The sequence below is a fragment of the Chrysoperla carnea genome, chromosome 1, assembly GCF_905475395.1.
Source record: "Chrysoperla carnea chromosome 1, inChrCarn1.1, whole genome shotgun sequence".
NCBI lineage: Eukaryota > Metazoa > Arthropoda > Insecta > Neuroptera > Chrysopidae > Chrysoperla > Chrysoperla carnea.
Window position 1 is genome coordinate 66,075,760 of NC_058337.1, and position 18,557 is coordinate 66,094,316.

The 18,557-nt window shown below is 28.4% G+C and overlaps 3 protein-coding genes across 3 annotated transcripts; 2 read left to right on the forward strand and 1 right to left on the reverse strand.

Annotated features, from left to right (window-relative positions):
* The first annotated feature begins 3,391 nt into the window (after window positions 1-3,391).
* Window positions 3,392-7,084, forward strand: LOC123305013 (O-phosphoseryl-tRNA(Sec) selenium transferase). The gene is made up of 6 exons (XM_044886604.1): window positions 3,392-3,630; window positions 3,691-3,964; window positions 4,551-4,977; window positions 5,971-6,092; window positions 6,153-6,338; window positions 6,666-7,084. Exons 1-6 carry the CDS (start codon window positions 3,517-3,519, stop codon window positions 6,929-6,931), a joined length of 1,389 nt encoding a protein of 462 aa, XP_044742539.1. The 5' UTR covers window positions 3,392-3,516; the 3' UTR covers window positions 6,932-7,084.
* A 13-nt stretch (window positions 7,085-7,097) lies between these two features.
* Window positions 7,098-11,100, reverse strand: LOC123290404 (homocysteine S-methyltransferase YbgG-like). The gene is made up of 6 exons (XM_044870575.1): window positions 10,912-11,100; window positions 9,246-9,407; window positions 8,916-9,181; window positions 8,645-8,859; window positions 7,204-7,370; window positions 7,098-7,102 (listed from the first exon to the last, which is right to left on the reverse strand). The coding sequence occupies exons 1-6, from the start codon at window positions 11,078-11,080 to the stop codon at window positions 7,098-7,100; spliced, it is 984 nt and encodes a 327-aa protein (XP_044726510.1). The 5' UTR covers window positions 11,081-11,100.
* Window positions 11,101-12,485: 1,385 nt separating this feature from the next.
* On the forward strand, window positions 12,486-17,397 carry LOC123304960 (actin-related protein 2/3 complex subunit 5-A). Its single transcript, XM_044886529.1, has 3 exons — window positions 12,486-12,772; window positions 14,651-14,723; window positions 16,565-17,397. Exons 1-3 carry the CDS (start codon window positions 12,633-12,635, stop codon window positions 16,805-16,807), a joined length of 456 nt encoding a protein of 151 aa, XP_044742464.1. The 5' UTR covers window positions 12,486-12,632; the 3' UTR covers window positions 16,808-17,397.
* The last annotated feature ends 1,160 nt before the right edge of the window (window positions 17,398-18,557 follow it).

Sequence of the window (18,557 nt, forward strand, 5' to 3'; positions counted from 1 at the left end):
AAAGAAAAATTTTGACATTTTCATTCACCAATTGGATAGGAATACTATTTTATTCCATTTAATTAAATATGAATTTTTTCGAATTTAATTATTTATTCGTTTTGAAAATGAAAATTGGGGAAATTAATGAAAATTTTGAAAAATCAAGATAGACAAAAGGGGTAGATTTGAAAGTAGTACAACATATCCAAATTTCAAATTGAAATAATATTTGGTTCAAGAGATTGGTAGGAAAAACCATCAAACGATTTTTTCGAATACAATTTCTTTTCCATTATAAATAACAAAGTCGCAGACTGCTTGTTAGGTAATATTTAATTGCCCTTGTATTTAATATTAAAAGAGATCCGCATCAACCTGAAATGGTTTTAAATGGACTTTAGTAAAATAATTTATATACAATTCTTGATTTTATAAGCTTACCTTATTTTAGATCCCAATTATAATTTAAAAGTTCATATCAGCATTTATTTCATATAAGTTTAATTTTTCTTACCAATGTAAAATTTGTAAATGAGCTCATGCTGTGTGTCGTGAAGCGACCCTCATAATTTTTGAAATATAAATGTGGATTCATAATTTAATAAAAAACTAACCGATAAAACAAATTAGCTTATCAATTTCTAAACAAAGGGTTCAGGAGATGCTGAAAATTTTCGTCCTTTTTGCCTTAAAACTAACCGTTCTCGAAATATAGCCATTTTCCCACTTTCACATGTAAGTTAAAAAATACGTATTCGACCAATAAACACAATAAAATTTAAAAAAAAAATCATTATGGGTATAACATTTTCCAAATTCTCGAGTTTTCCCAAAATTTTGCATTGATGTTATTTGGAAAAACATTACAAGCAAGAGGTTTATGAGATGCCCAAGTTGTCCGTCTTACTCTATAATTTTAGAAACTGAAAAAATTTAAGATAATTACCTTGAATTGGACTGAACTAAACGGCTAGTAGACGCTTCAATATCAGGGAAAGTTAGATTTTCAGTCGAGCTAATAAATTATATTATATAAAATTTGTTTTAAAAAATTGATTTAAAAACATACCTAAAAGTTTTCTGTGATCGAAACTAAACGTCTATTTATAAAAAAAAATATTATTAAATTATGGTTAAAATAATTAGGTTATTATAATAGCAGTATAATGTACACACCTTCTATATAAAAATCCACGTCAAAATAAAACACTTTAAAATAAATTTACACAAAGCTTCTTCTTTAACTCTTTAACAAACTGAAAATTTTTGTCACTAAAAAATGAAAATATCACTTAAAACTCAGTGGCACTAGGAAAAGATAAAACAAACCATATTCTATATAGACAGGCATACAAGTTTAAACAGACCTAACTAAACGAGGAGAAATTGAATACACATACATACACAACGTTTTATTGCTTATATTGTAGATAGGAAGGAGAATTGTAAAAATATATAAAATTGAAAGTATTTTTCCTACCAATAATGAAAAGTAAAGGAAAATTTTGAAATTTTTGCAAATGTATACTTTGCAAATGCTATTTGCTATGTTAAGGCTATCTCGAATTTTTTCGAATTTAATTATATATTGGTTTTGAAAATGAAAATTGGGGAAATTAATGAAAATTTTGAAAAATCAAGCTAGACATAACAGGTAGATTTGAAAGTAGTACAACATATCCAAATTTCAAATTGAAATAATATTTGGTTCAACAGATTGGTAGGAAAAACGATCTAAAATTTAATACATTGATAAAAAATATGTATAGAACACCCTTAATGAACTTAAGTTTATTTAGAAAGATTTGAAACATATAAATGTTATTTCTTATAAAATAATAAACAACTTTTATTTGAAATATTTTTTTCTAAACATCCCTTTTTATCCGTGAGGGGGGCGTTTCAAAAATACCTAAAAATTTTCGCAAGTATTTTCTATAATTTTTCTTATGCTTTTCTAGAATGTTTCACAAAACCATCTGGCGGATCTTTTTTTAATCTTCTGAGGAAAAACGCTAATTAAACCATTATATTTTTAAAAAAATACTAATCAAAATATTTAACTAGCTACAAATTATAAATATTATCATATATCTTTAAATCCGGACATACAGTTTCGGTAGTGGCTAATTAAAGAATAGTCATCACCGACTGACATTTTCAAAAAGGCTTGTTTCCATAATGATCCACAAGTCACAAGTGCACTTGTTGAAAGTGAACTAGTTGGTTTTATATTTCTGGGTAGTACATATTTAAAAAAAACAAGCTATGAGACATTCAGCTTCCATTATTTACTGAGTTTTGTACTCTTTTTTCGCAAACCGTACTCTTTTCAGGCACTTATGTTGCTGTTGAAAGGGTATTTTCACTAGGGAATGATTATTGCAGCAGTGAGAAGTCGCAACTTTCTGTAAAAACATTATCTGCCGTCTTAACAGTCAAATTTAATATACAAAATGAAAGTTGTTCGGATGTGGCTACATTATTAGACTAACATCCTCATTTAGCAAAAAAAAAACCACACTGAAGAAAAATATGTTTTTAAAAGAAAATTAAATTCTTATCGTTTTTTCTTCTTTTTTTCACCTATGAAATACTTGCAAAGTGTACTCTTTATGAACAAAAAATAGTTGGTCACCTTACAAAAGGTAATCACTTTTTAAAATGAAAAGGTCTATTCATTTTTAGCTTGAATTATTTCTTTTTTAGGTCTAAACTAATAAACGTTATTGGCGAACGAAATTACCTAGAGATGGCTCTGGTGTGAATGCAATATGGCCGATATAGAGGATTTTCGTTCAAGTTGTCAAAATAAATTTTTTTTTTTAACATGGAGAAAGCCCTGGATATTAATATTGGTGATATATTTTATCTACTTGGTGGATCAGTAAGGCCGTTGATGGAAGGAGAGGCGCTTTCTCGTTCCAAAAACTTGTTTTTCTGTGGTATCCAATCGAAGCAAAATAATTGTTTATTAATCAAATCTTCATGTTTGCAAACGTCGAACATCACCGAGAAACCTCATGAGATCTAAATCAAAGTGTTTGTAGCCAATGACAACAAAAAAATCGAATGCTATTGTTCTTGCAAAGCGGGCGCGGGAAGCAAGTGCTAGCATGTTTTTGCGACATTGTGCGACAACTGACGCCTGTAGATCTTGTTTTCCCACACTGGGGAACACCACAACGTTTTTCATTTTTGATAATTTCCATCTCAACAACAAAAACATTCAGCACTTGTGTAGCTGTCAAAACTCAAAATCCTCTATAATAGTTTCACTAATCCTCCCTGCGCGGCGCCACCGTATGTTGCGATCGCGAATCGATATGTCGAATTTTAAAACGATAAAAATCATGCGATTTTAAGATGAATGTATACCGATTATTTGCTATTTACCAACCAAGTTTTTGACAGAAATAAACGTCTTAAACCTACAACAAACAGAAAATTTTAAAATTTCAATGAAAATTCTTAATTTTCCGTCTTTGTGTTTAATTAACCTGAACGAAACTAATGTGAATACGAAAAAGTGAAATGAATTCGGAATCGTGGAACTTAATAAAACAATTGTTACCAGAAACTTACGTTCAACAAGCCAACAATGCAGCGAATTCAAGAGAAAATATAATTAGAGAATTTTTACAACACGTATATTTATATTTTAATAATTTTGAAGGTTCTTAAAAATTTATTTCTATTTATTTTTAGAGAAATTGGCCAAAAAATGGATGGAAAGATGATTTAATTGAACAATTTTTAAATGAATTAGCATCAATGGATTCGAATAATTTTTCGTCTAATTGCGGATTGGGAGAACGTGAAGCTCGTTTTGCATCTGATATTGTAGCTAGGCGACATTTTCGATTTGGCCATGGAGTTGGTCGATCTGGAAATTTAACTGAAATTCAACCAAAAGCTGCAGGTTCTAGTTTAATGTCACAGCTAGTGCATTCAATGATTCAAGATAGTATGAAATTAATGGGTAAAATGAATATATTTTTATCAGTACTGTAAAACTTTAGTAAGTTAAATTGCTACACACATGAGTCAGCCTTTAAAGGTCTTATGTCATAGATCATATTTTAACGCGAATTCTTGCCCCTGCAGGTAGGGCTGCCAAAATTCCGATTTTGGACCGCAGTCTCCTTTTCGCGGCAAAATCTCCGGTTTTTTTAAAATAAATCCCTTATAAATAAAAATTTATTATATTCAAAAAAAATTGTAATTTTTTCGGGAAAGCGATTTTTATTAAAGACGTTTCCATACGACTAAAAGGTTAGAGATAAATTTTCGAAGATAAAAAAAATACATCCATGGCTTTCACCACTATCCTGTCCCCAGTCTTTTAACCTCTCCCGAAATTTAACTTTAGATCCGCGCCTAACGATCTCATAATGCCTTTTGCATTGAATAAAAAAATGATATTTCTGGATTATGCTTCGTAAAAGTCAATGCACGGTTTTATTTTTTTATTTTTAGTTCAATACTTCTAAAAAAAAGTAGGATGCCAATTATCACAAGAAAAATAAATTGTATTTTAACTAAAATTAATTAACGATTATTTCTAGGTATTCAATCCAAATTAAAATGTTTATTAGTACCAATGGCCACTGGAATGAGTTTAGTTATAAGTATGTTAACGTTAAAACATCAAAGATTCAATAGTAAATACGTTATATGGTCACGAATAGATCAAAAATCATGTTTTAAAAGTATATTAACGGCGGGATGTATTCCAATTGTTGTAAATTGTGTTAAAGATGAAACAGGTGAACTTCAAACCAATTTAAGTGAGATTGATAAACAAATAAATGAATTAGGTGCAAATAATATTTTATGTATAATGACAACGACAAGTTGTTTTGCACCTAGAGCATGTGATTCAGTAGAAGATGTAGCCCAACTTGCAAAAAACTACGATATACCACACGTTATAAATAATGCATATGGATTACAGAGTACTTACTGCATGCATCGGATACAAACTGCATCTAAGTAAGTGTATAGACGTTAAAATATTTGTCCTTGCAAAAGGAAAGGCGCAATAGGGAAAATTCATGTATTTTTTTTATATTTTTAATTCATTGTTTACACCGTTATAACAAAGTAAAAAATATAAATACTGTTTAAAAATGCTGTATTTAAGTGTACAAAAATATTTAAAATACATTATAATTTTGAGATATTTAAACGCAGTTTTTTGGCGCTCTCTGTTGATGACGTATAAGTACGTGATCTGTCAATTTTTGACAGTTCAATGTATAATTTACACTTTAAAAAAATAAATTTACAACACAGAATTTATACTCGTTATTATTAAGTTTTCTAATCAAAAGTCGTAGAATAGTATAATTTAATGAAATACCATATAAAATGTAAGTAATTAATATCATACAGTATGTCAACAAATTTGACAAGCCCGTACTTTGATGTCACGTCCGTATAAAAATTTGAATTTCCGTTTTAGAAATTTTTAAATGCCCTCACTGAATTTGTACTTTTATTAATTAATTTTAAGTAATTAAAAAGATATTAATTACTAAAATAATGGTTTAGTTGAAATGTCCAGTCATCACGGAAGAAAAATATTTGAACCAAATTTAAATTTCATGAATATTCCCTATTTGAGCAAGTGGCTTAGGGTTGAAATTGGATATTATTGTAGTACTTCTTTGGGTATTTGATTGACTATTTGTACATCCTAGGAAATTAGCATGTACAAATAATACATCGGTTCCAAAAGACTGCTATATTACTCAATTTTACTGAACATAATCGAAAAATTCACAAAAATAGAAACCAAAATTAACGAATACCAACATCGTGTATGGCATAGCGGATATATAAACTGCAAAGGAACTTCTTAGAATTTTATCCTCTTTATGACTATGCTTTTGGAATGCTTTAATTACGGTACACTCATAATTTTAATTGATACTTCTTAATGCACATATCTATAACATGACAATTAAAAATCTTTTTTTCTAGGAAAGGGCGTGTAGATGTTTTTGTGCAAAGTACAGATAAAAATTTTTTAGTTCCAGTTGGTGCAACTATTATAGCTGGATATAATGAAAAATTGATTTCGGATATAGCTAGCATTTATCCAGGTACATAATCTTAGAGCAGGTCAATTTTAAGACAATTAAAATAAATTGTATTTTTTTAAGGACGAGCATCGTCATCACCAATGATTGATTTATTTATAACTATGCTACATCTAGGGCAGAACGGATATCTAGAGTTATGTAACGCACGGAAGCGTTTACACAATTATTTAAAAGAACAAATGACTATAGTAGCTGAAGAGTTTAATGAAAAAATTATAACCACTAAACATAATCCCATTTCTATTGGTAAGTCTTCTAATTAGGGTAGTTAGTTATCCAAATGATAAATGCATACATAGAATGAACAAGGACAAGTTATGGGGTCGCATGAGTGTCCTTGTTCAATAACTCCTGAAATCGAGATTTAATAAAAAATCGGCAAATTTGAGCAAACAAAAAACAAAAACAAACTTTTTAATAGAACAAAGTCTCAAACGTATATTAGAAAAAATTCAAAACGATTCGCGTATGCTTTCTGTTAAATTAATTTTTTAATATTATTCTCTAGCTTCTATCTCTGTTGTTTATCGAAAATATTTAATTGTAGTACTCTTATTACCGGATTTTTTCCAGCTATGACACTAAAATCTATAGAAACCAAAAACTTAACTCAACTTGGATCAATGTTATTTGTGCGGAATGTATCTGGGACACGTGTTGTTAAAGCCACTGACATCGTAAATATAAGTGGATTTAAATTCATTGGCTGGGGATCTCATTACGATGACTATGGAAGTCCATATTTAACTGCAGCTGCGGCAATCGGCGTTCAACAATGTGAAATTGATACATTTATTAAAAAGTTACGTGATACTTTGAGTAAAATATCAAAATTTTAGACATGAAAACGTGCCAGGCTCGAAATAAATCCCATTCAATTTAAGTAAAAATTGTAACCATTCGGAGGTTAGTCGTTTCGTAACTCTAAATTGGATAACTCTGAATGATTCACTATTATAAATGTTAAATGGAAGGAGAACCATGATCTCTCATTTAATTCAAAAATTAAACTAAATTTAGTACTTAAAATAATGTACATTAAATTAAAAGAATTTTAATATATTTTTTTGGTATACGTATTTTATAAATACATTAAATTATTAAAAACTACTATTCAATTGATTTTGTTTATCTTCTTTCCATTTGATTAGTTCTTGTCGTATTTTCATAATTGTTGTATCATCTGTACGACAACATCCTCCAATCCATTTTACGCCCATATCTAGCCATGTTTTTACGTATTCACTAATTGGACGGCAAGTATTTTTCCCAGTCCATCTAAATAATTGATAAATATTTTAGAAAAGTAGTTTCCATCATATTGTTCAAGTAAGTATTTTTTATGACATTTTAATGAAAATAGCGCGGACATGATTACGTTTACTCTCATAAAACGATTTTTCCCCAAAGAAATTTTAAATTGGTGATATTTCATCGACATTTGCAGATTTTGAACAACAGTAATGTAAGAGCTACTAGTGCAGCTCCTTAGCAGGAGCCTTGGTAAATATTTAAATGATATTATTTTCGATAGGCATGGATTATTATTGTTAAATAAAAATCAATTTTCCATCACAAATAAGTTTTTTGTTTAAATTAAAGCTAACAGAGAGAAACCTTTATTACAAAGAAAATGAACTAGTTAAATTTCGTATTAATAATAGAACTATACTAATATAGAATATCCTGTCTATTCAACTCAGTTTAAAATTCTACCGACTGCGCAAAAATTATTTTATGTTCAAGAACTTTACTGAAAGGAAAAACCAGGTGGGCTAATGGATTATATTTTATAAAGGATGTTTTAAAAAAGTTTAATTTTATATTTTTTAAATAGTCCACATTTCTTATAGCTGCAGATTCGTTTTATTTGGCAAAAACTCTTGTTTGAAGCTTTTACAAGCTCTTTGAAGCTCTTAAAAGTAGAAGCAGACGTTGAATGTGAAGATGAAATTTAATTTATTTAATTTTAGGTTTTTGTATACCTAAATAACATAATATTAAAATTACAGACATACTAAAATACTTTTAAAATTTAGGATTATTACCTGTACATTTCGCAGTACTAAACGCAACCACTACCGCCAGCCAGATGGCCCAAGCTCTAACTGAAAGAGCGAGAAGAACAATATATCATAAAATCAGCCATAATAAAATTATTGTTTTGCCGACGTTGCGAGCTCCTATATCATAATATTGGAAACAAAAAGCAAGGAGAGAGAACGAGTAGGAGCTGGTTTTTTATGATGGAACACCCCATGTTTTTTCATTTCAAATCTTACAAGTATTTTAATTTAGAAAAAGTCTCTAGCTCATCGGGAAGTTAGTTCAAAAATTCTAACCAGAGAATATATCGGTAAAGAATAGTCTCTGATGCTAACATTCATTTGAGTTTACAAATAACCTAAAGGTCATAATCTAAATTCACAGTCACCAATATATACTATATTTTATCTATGGATCATTCTTCGATATTTTAATATTTTAACGAATTATTCAGCTTTATATATATATATTATTGAAACATCTGTATGTAAATTATTTTGTCTTACCCATATTGTTCATCATATTCTTCACCACTATTCGGATAAACAATTAGTGGTATTGGAATCGATTCACGATTTTTGTTGATTCCATAAATTAAATCGTTTACAAATTTCGGTGATAAACAATTCACACCAACAGCAACCAATTGTTCTGGATTCAAATTATAACAAAAATTTGCTGCTGTTTGGAAATTTTCACCATTACTTAAACAAACGTTATCCTAAAACCGATAAGGTATCAGAAAGAATTCAAGGGCAATGTTTGGAAAAATGTTACCTTACAACTAAAAGATAGCCAGGCTTTTATATTCGGATAGTTTTTAATTAATTCTACAAGTGTTTCGGCTTCTTTGAGACATGGTATGGTTTCTAATGCAAGTAAATCAACACCGGCATCTATTAAGGCGTCAATACGTTTTGCATGCCATGTTGCTAGAAAAGTTTTAGAAACATGTTGTTCATAATTTCCAGTGTACTCTGAACCATCGTGAAGACATGCTCCATACGGACCAACAGATCCAGCTATACGTATCTCTACATTTTCTATAGCAGGTTTTTTTATGTTAAGGAAAAATTTTTAATTAGTTATTTAAATTAATATAATTACTTAATTCTGGATGAGTTTCCTTAAACTTTTCAATTGCAGTTCTAGCTAAGTCTACAGCACCTTTAATCAAATTTATACTTCCAGTCTCAGTTTTATTTAAATGTTGCATGAATCCTTCTATGCTGGCTTGATAGGTAAATGTGGAAATTACGTCCGAACCAGCTAGAATAATAACAACTGGTTGAGATTTTGTACAAAACTGTTAGCAGCTATCACAACAATCTAATTTTATTGATGAAAGTTATTTTTAAACGAAAAATTTGATTTATCTAAATATAAGTTATTTTAAATCAGAATTAAAAGATCGAAATACATAAAACGCATCAAGTATAGTGTGGTACATGACAAGTACGTTCATTTGAGTTTATAAGTGACATATTTTACGATGAAAGGTGGAAGTTCTCAGTACTCATTCTGGTCAATTGCATTTGGCCATATCTTATCGGAGAATTCCAACCATTTCCTCATTAATATTTCTACGTGGTAATCCATTACTGGACTTTATCAACTTTGTGTCGTCTTTTCTATTCAGCGTATCTTCCAAAAATATATGAACGCCAGAGTGATAACATTAGTATATATTCTTTAAAAATTTGATTTATTTTACGACGATCCATTTTTGACATAAAAAGTTTAAAACAAACGCGCTCGGTGAACCCTTGAACAAATTAGCTTACCAATTAAAAAAAAAAAAATCAATAAACCCATTTTTATTCAATTTCATTGGAGTTTGTTGAGAAATATTAATAATTACACTTGGTATTTCAGTAAAATAAGTGGAGTAAAAGATATGATGAATATGAAATCAACTCAGTGGCATAACAAAAAGTTTTGGAACCTTAACTTATTTGCTTACAATATTATCTTTAATATGATTAGCGCTAACTTATTTTTATCTATAAGAGCCAGTGGTCGGAAGACTCATTTTTCTAGCCGGTAGTACCTACCGAATCGATCACGTTAGAAACGTGAAAAGCATCGACCAAGCTCAAAGTTGTAGTAATATGTTGTAAAAGAGTATTAGAGATTGATGTATTATATACATTGAGTAAATTGTGAATGGCTTGTTATAATTGTATGTACATTATTTAAAGTGCACAAGGGACAAAATAATAAAATCCTTTTACATGCCATGATTTTTGGTATTAGATGGCTCAGGCTATTGGTTTAATATATGACTGTTTTTGATGACACATGCTACTTGGTTTAATAAATAACAGGACTATTGCCTCTCCATATTATGTTATATATGAATTTAAAGAAAAAAAACAAACAATTTAGGATGTTATAACTAAGATGAAGTTTATAATATTCATAGTTTATTAACACGGTTACTATAAGTTTAACTTGGTAGAAGTTTTACGTGACTGATTTAATAGGTAGGTACAACCGGTTAAAAAAAGGAGTTACCATTTCATGTATAGCAAGCATAAATATCATATGATAATAAGTTTAAGAGAGTAATTGACGAAAATAAAAGCTTTGTTTAAATACCGCATGTCTACCGGCCACTCTAAGCCAATTAGATCATTCGAGTTTTGTTTTTTTTTTTCATTTGGAAAATCCATTCAACCCTATTTTTACGCCACTATAACACATTAATAATTAGCTAAACATTTTTTTCAACAACTACATCTATATTATTACGTAACAGTTAATATTAAACCTTCTAAAAAATCCAAATGCGCTTGTATTATTATCTCAGGATTTGTTTCTAAGAATCGAGATGTCCATAAAGGATCTCCATCAGGATTCACAGCTCCATGTTTACTTATTTGCATCGAAGCACTACCATCTATTATTGTAATAACAGGAAAATCATTTGTAACAGACATTTTTAAAATTATTTTTCCTTTTTTTTTTTTGGTAAAATAAAAGTGAAAATATGTAAAAATCTTATTTATAATACAGATAAATATTGATCAAAATTTGGATCATAGTTACGCCTTTTAACTCTAAATAAAAATAAATTGTTTGCATTAATGTGCATTAAAATAACTAAATTATAACGTCATTTTTGTGTGATTTGTAGCCAAAAAATTAGAACCTTTATATAGATCAGGAAATTGAACTTCTAATTGTTCAAATCTAAGAGGTTCGTAAATATTTTTTCTTTCTTTAAAATTTAATTACCTTTGGATTATTAACTGAGCAGTGTTTGCCAAATTATGCCAAAAACAGTTTTTCAATAATAATTGAAAAGTACATTCATGTTCATACTATGAAATACACTGTGGATCATTTTAATCTATAACGGCTAATCGTTCGTTTTGTAGTTTACCTATCAAAAAATAACACTATGTATATTTTAATTTTTATAAATATATATTCTTTTGCACAGTAATTACTGTTCATAAAAATAAATAATCAAAAAAGGAATCAATTACTGCAGTGAAACGGGTGTGAACATGTTATTATAATAAATAAAAGAATAACAGATTGACTGATATATCAACGCATACCCAAACATTCCCACTACTATATTTTATCTATGGCCAAACATTTCGGGACTATATAGTCTCATTATACCATGTATATATGAAATATACATAGTATATTAAGTTTAGTCCCAAGTTTGTAACGCTTAAAAATATTGATGCTACGAAAAAAATTTTGGTATAGGTGTTCATAGAATCATCTAATTAGTCCATTTCCGATTTTCTGTCCGTCTGCCAACACGATAACTCAAAAACGAAAAGAGATATCAAGCTGAAATTTTTATATCGTACTCAGGGAGTAAAAAGTGAGGTCGAATTCGTAAATGATCAATACAGGTCAATTGGGTCTCGGGTCCGTAGGACCCATTTTGTAAACCGTTAAAGATAGAACAAAAGTTTAAATGTAAAAAAAGTTCCTTATAAAAATTAAAAAACTTTTGTTTGAAGCATTTTTTTTAAACATCACTGTTTACCCACGAGGGCGTTAATTAGCTGCAAATTTTATGGTATGTATTAATATAGGAATATCACTTATTTACGTGACGTCAAAAAACAAGCGATAGCGTCATCAACACTGTCTATATATGGTATTTCAACAATTAACTCAGTCAACTATTTTTTTTCACTTGTTTATTAATCAGGAAAATTTTAATTATTATTTATGAATATGTTGGCTATAAATTTTCAATAAATAATGTAATAAAAAATTTTTGAGTATAATTTAACATATTAGGTAAAATCACTAACTAATGTTTCAAAAATCATAACATTCGAATTCATGATTATACGTATAATGATGTCATTCAACCCATAGATAAAAATGTACCCAATCACAATTTAATATCAACTGTCACCACATTTTAACTGAGGTTATAAATTTATGACTCAAATTATTTTTTAAAAGGCGTGTTCTGTTATAATTTTATAATCAAAATATTATTTCAACAAAATGGCAAAGAATACATCAAGTTCAGCATTTCGAAAAATAGATGTTGACCAATATTGTGAAGAAAATTTTAAAGAAGACGATGGTGATCAAAGTGGGAATACCGGACCCGACGAGAGCGAAATTATCAATCTACTAAATCAATATCCTTTTTAAATTTACACAATTACACATTATTAATTTTTTTGTTTTTGTGTTATTGTATGTCACTTTAATTGTCTTAATTTATCGTAGTGGGTATTGTAGTATGTGGTAATGGTAATTAAATTCTCAAAATACCAAACTCGAAAGCGGTTTTGTAGTTATAATTAACAATGATTTACATTGCCGAAAAGCCCAAAATTCTCAAACATCGAATGAACGACTTATACAAAATTAAAATTCCTCTAAGGCATATATAATACCTATTAATGCATTTAGTTCTAAATACATTACTCATTTTGTATCAAATTTCAAAAACTATACTATTTACGACTCGAAAATACTTTATATCAAATAAAATATATTTGGAGACTTATATACCGGGTGTCATTTTAAACAATCCAGATAAAAATTTCAGCAACAAAGGTTTATTGGGTTTTATTTTATAAATGTCCCAAGTAAAGCTGTTATACTTGAAGAGGGTCATTTCACCGAAAGCGTAAATTTAATATCGACTTTTGGGCACAGAGCACTCTTGGTCTAAGTCCTAGGGACCCACTTTCGGTACCCCTCTTTTGTCTGAATATCGAGTTGCAGAGTACTTAAAAATATACTCTAAAATCGAAGAGTATATTTTAAAAGATGTAGTGGAAAATTAGAAATTTTTTCTTTATAAAATAACAATGTTTGTTCGAAATATTTTAAATACGACAGAAATCGAAAGTAAAAATCTTAAAATACGCATATGTAAAACACATAAAGTATGTGTGATGCACTCAATTTTTGATAGTAACAAATAGAAAAAAACTTCAAATAACAAAGTTTATAAAAAAAAATTATTCTTACCAACTTATTTTGGAAAAAAAATTTTGGAATCCATAAATTTTTGCGTCTGGTTTCCACTGTTATTATTAGATTTACAAAAAAAAAAGGTAGTTTGTTATTTTACAAAGAATAACTTTCTAATTTAAACTTAATTTATCTTCTATTTCGGTTATGAACTTAAGTTGATTTCTAAAAGAGTAATAAATGGTATATGAACGAAAGAGGAATCAGAGAATTTTTTAAAAATTTCATTACATTGTTTTACAACAAATTCTCGTCTGATCGGCCTAAAGTTTGTATAATCTATAATCGATCAGTATCCGCCATTAATCGATAAATGATCGCATACTGCCATTTGAATTGCATTGCCGACTCATTAATGTAAATTCAATGGAGTTATTAGTCTACGAATATTCATTCCAACAACACACAGATTGTAAAAGGGAAATAATGTTTACAAATTTTTAGTTAAATCAGACGAGAGATGTTGTTGAATCCATTATTAACCTCCCAGAAAGTTCTCCGCTCTGTACTTACACTAATTGTAACTATAATGTTATATAAACATCATTTAAAAGAGCTAAATCTGGTATATTACGTGTTGGACCTACCTAAATAAAGACTACAAAATATGTCAATTTGAGAAATGTATGTTCAGTAAATTCAATGTAAAAAGAAACAAAATATGAAGGAAGATAATGAAGATAATTACATTATTTTTAGAAAAATTTGCTAAAGAGTTTTGGCATTTGAAAAGGACACTCTGTAACAGAATAAACCAAATTTGGATTCTCAAAAGTTAATTTTTTCCGGAAATGTTCTTTTCAGAGCTATGCATGGTTAAAACTAAATTACCTAATGTGTTACAAAAATTTTTAGATGTTAGATTCAGTTTATTTATATTTAAGAAAACGCAATTTAGTGTTTTATTACAGATCTTAAAATTAAGAAAACAAAAATGTGATAGTAAATTTTTCACGAACACAATTAAAAAGGGAGATAAAATATTAATTTTTTTTTTAAATATTTGAATATATTTCCTTAACTTTGTATACAGGAAAAAATATCGAAGCTTTAAAAGTAGTGTTAAGTAACGCTCCTTTAGGATCAAGGAATCAACAAGTAAAGGTATAAATTCAATTAACACGAAACAGGGTGGTGATCGAAAATGATTTTTAAATTTCTCTTAACTGTCCCACTTATGATTTTGTCCTTCAAATATTCTGTATGCCCTATTAATCCTTAGCCACAATTTAAGGAGAAATATCTTGTAGGATAAATTAGTTACAGAAAAAAAGTTTCAAACAAAAGCTATTACGATCTAAATAGAACATTTTAAAAATAATTTGACTTTGCTGACCTTCAGATTCATAAATGATAACAGATAGAAGATCATTTTAATCTCTTCCCTACTACAGTCAGCCCAAACTTGGAAATAAACATATACATTTTTTTCGATTCAATCTTATTTAAAACAGTGGCATAATGGTATAACGAAAGAAAAAATTTCACGTTTTTTTTTTTTAATGTAATTATTTAAATCGCTCAAGAGATAGAAAAAGTAGATTGGTATATGCTAATATGCCCAAGAAGAGCGTTTATGCAAATTTGAATAATATTGAAAAGTTTGGACAAAAAAGGCTTTTTTTATAAACGTTTCTGTGCTTAAAATTTTCTTCAATAGTTGCCTGAATATGTGCGGATATTGCGCGCTTGATTAATTGATCGGTAACATGCGAAATATCGGTCGAAAAATAGGTTGTGAAACATTTAGAAATACTATATTAATTATTTTTTCAATTTTTTATCTAGTATATTTGCTTATAGTTGATATTTTTATTATAAGTGAGGTCTTAGTAATTGATGGAGTTTTTTTCTTCACAAATTTTAGTATAACTGTGCTAGAAATTTTAAAGTTGTTTCCAAACTACACGCAAAATCGTTTTTTTACGGACATCCGTATTATACTAGAATACTTAGTCAGTATAACGTATGTGTAGACAATTGAAAAAATAAACTCGCTCTTGAAACATATAACAATGCGTCCAAAACAACAATTTCCTTGTTATAAATAAAATTTTTAATGCAAAAAAAATACGATGAGTGATGAACTGCAGCACCTTCAGTAGGTTGACACCTACATATTGAACTTTTTTAAGATGCCCTTCTTTAAGCTCAACAGCTTATTTGTAATATTTTTTTATATTTACCTTACACTACAAAGTGATCTTTAATCTATTATCAGTTACGAATCTTAGTCAAAATCAAATTTAAGGCGTTTTTAAGATGCCCCTCTTTAAGCTCAACAGCTTTTGTTTGGAACATTTTTTTATATTTAACTGATTCTACGAGGTATTTCTGACTGTAAATGGCGACTAAGATGATTTTTTGTACATGTATATTCATATTTCTATCGGAAACGACGTTATTTTAAAATAAGTAGGAACAATTTAAATTTTAATCACACTAGCAATATATTGGCTAAAAATATATTTTTGTATTATATTGAGTGATCCATTATAATAGAGCCATACATTTTCATTCCAAGGGGTCCTTTTTTTTAAAAAGTGTTTCCTACCATACATGTGTCATGTGGCGGGGGGAAATACTTTTCCGGCATCAGTTTTTTCATAAGTGGAGTGTTTCAGTAAGTGGCGTGTAAAAGGAAGGTCAACATTTTTAAATGAAAATTCATATATCTACATTTTTAAATGGAAATTCATATTTCTCAATGAATATTCATATTAGCAAATTGGTTTTCTTTATGCAAAAAAATAAAACTTTTCTGAAAAATTGCTGCTGTAGAAAATATTTTTTATTTTAAAATATTTAAATGCACCTTTCATACAAAATTTTCTGGCTCAATTATATTGAATAATTCTGCATATAAGTTCCTTGACTTTTCGAGTTCGATTACCAGCCTATGAAAATAAGTACACCCCCTCTCATTAATTTGAATTACTTTTTAGGATAATGCATTAAATTTAACATTAAAAGTACTACTATCCATTAAATCATCGTCACAAATTGAAGAAGCTGTTGCAGCATTAGATATTGAATTAGTAGATGTTTTAATGAAATATGTATATAGAGGATTTGAAGTACCATCAGAGGGTAAAAGCGCTCATTTATTGTTGTGGCATGAAAAAGCATATAGTGTTGGTGGTGTTGGAAGTATTGTTCGTGTTCTTACCGATAGTAAACGAGCTTAAATATTTTAAAATTATTAAAAATCAATTCAATCATGAATACAGTTAAAAACACATTTGCATTTAATTTTTTAGTAATTAGTATTTATTTAGTTAATCAAATCATAATTAGGGTTGTAAGCATCCACAAATTATAAAGTATCGAATATTCTGGCTACTGCAAAAGAAACATCTATTGGTTAACAATCATAGCGTAATAAGTTGTAAAGATGTGCTTGTACAGTTTTATTAAAGACTATTCTGCGGGGGCGCCGTAATAACAATATAACAGACGATATATTAATAAATCAGCTAATCGTCAATTAATATAAGCGTCTTGAGTTTTAAACTTAAGAACGTCAGAGTATTGTTGATCTGAATATAGGATAGTTACTCGATTTAAGGTACAACCCTAATGATTTATGAACGTTATTTTAAGATGTATACATCTAAGATTCTAAGGCGTATCTCCTAGCATTCAAAAAATTATTTAGAACATCAAATATCGTTAAATTCGGAGTTTAGATTAACCGAGGTAACAAATTTTTTAATGCCGATATTCCAATATAATTCCCTACAAACGTTTTAGTACGACATTTTCATATTTTTCGAGTAATTAATAAATATAATTACTAAAAACATTTTTTATTCTAATTTTATTTAATAATTTTAAAACGTTAAGTTAAAATAATAATTGCCGAAATGCCTAGGCATATTTCATTACAAAGTGTGTAAATATTTTATGAAATAAAATGATATTTCTAATTAGTAATTAATTTTTTTTTTTTTAATAAAAAATTCATCTTGTTAAGTTAACGTAATTTTTTTTTAAATTAATTGTAGAGAGCTTTACTTTGTGGAATTCCATAATTAGGATTTAAAAAAATAAAACTTCTAATTTACTTTGCTTATTAGTCCACTATATTTTTAATATATTAATAATTTAAAATATATTGACATGTTTCATCTAACATAGACATTTTCAAAACTGAGTAATTTGTTTTATTATTAAAATAATTAAATTATTATAACTTTAATATAAAATTTAATGTTAAAAGCGTGGGGTGCTCTTATTGCGATATTTGGCTCACCATGCTTTTTAACATTATATTATTATAAAATAATTTAATTATTTTATAGGCTTTAGTCCGTTTTAAAAAATGTGGTATTTTAAAAAGTATTTTAGTAGGCTTTTTTTTCATGCGTCTTTAGCTCAGTGGATTCCAAACTTTTTTATCTCGTAGGCCATTTGCCAGTATTTTATTATATAGTTAGATCCCTTACCACACAATGTCAGATTAGCACAGCGCGGTATTCGTTTTATCAGTCGATTTCATTTATTTTTTTTAATAATTGTGACTCTCCCCTCCGCCCTCTTTTTACATTTATGGGACTAGGCCAATAACAGGGTACTTTTTCTGCGGTTTTTTACTGAACGAATTTTCTTATTGGAGTAGGTTCAGGTGTGTCGCTCTAATTTCAGCCGCCATCTTGGAAAACACTTTTTATCAAATATCTCGTAGTAGAATTTAAACTTTTATATTAAATTTTTTTTCTTATATTAAATGTTTTTTTTAATCATATGGTTATTGCTAAATATATACTACCATAGCCCATGGCTACCCTGTACTCGTGACTAAAAAACAACAACAAATTTCGTAGAAAAGTAATGAATAAAATCAAAAGTTATTAAATTAATATTAGGAGAACATGTTTTAAAAATAGTTTCATTTGAAATATCTTTACAGTTGCTGATTCACTTCTTAATGATGTG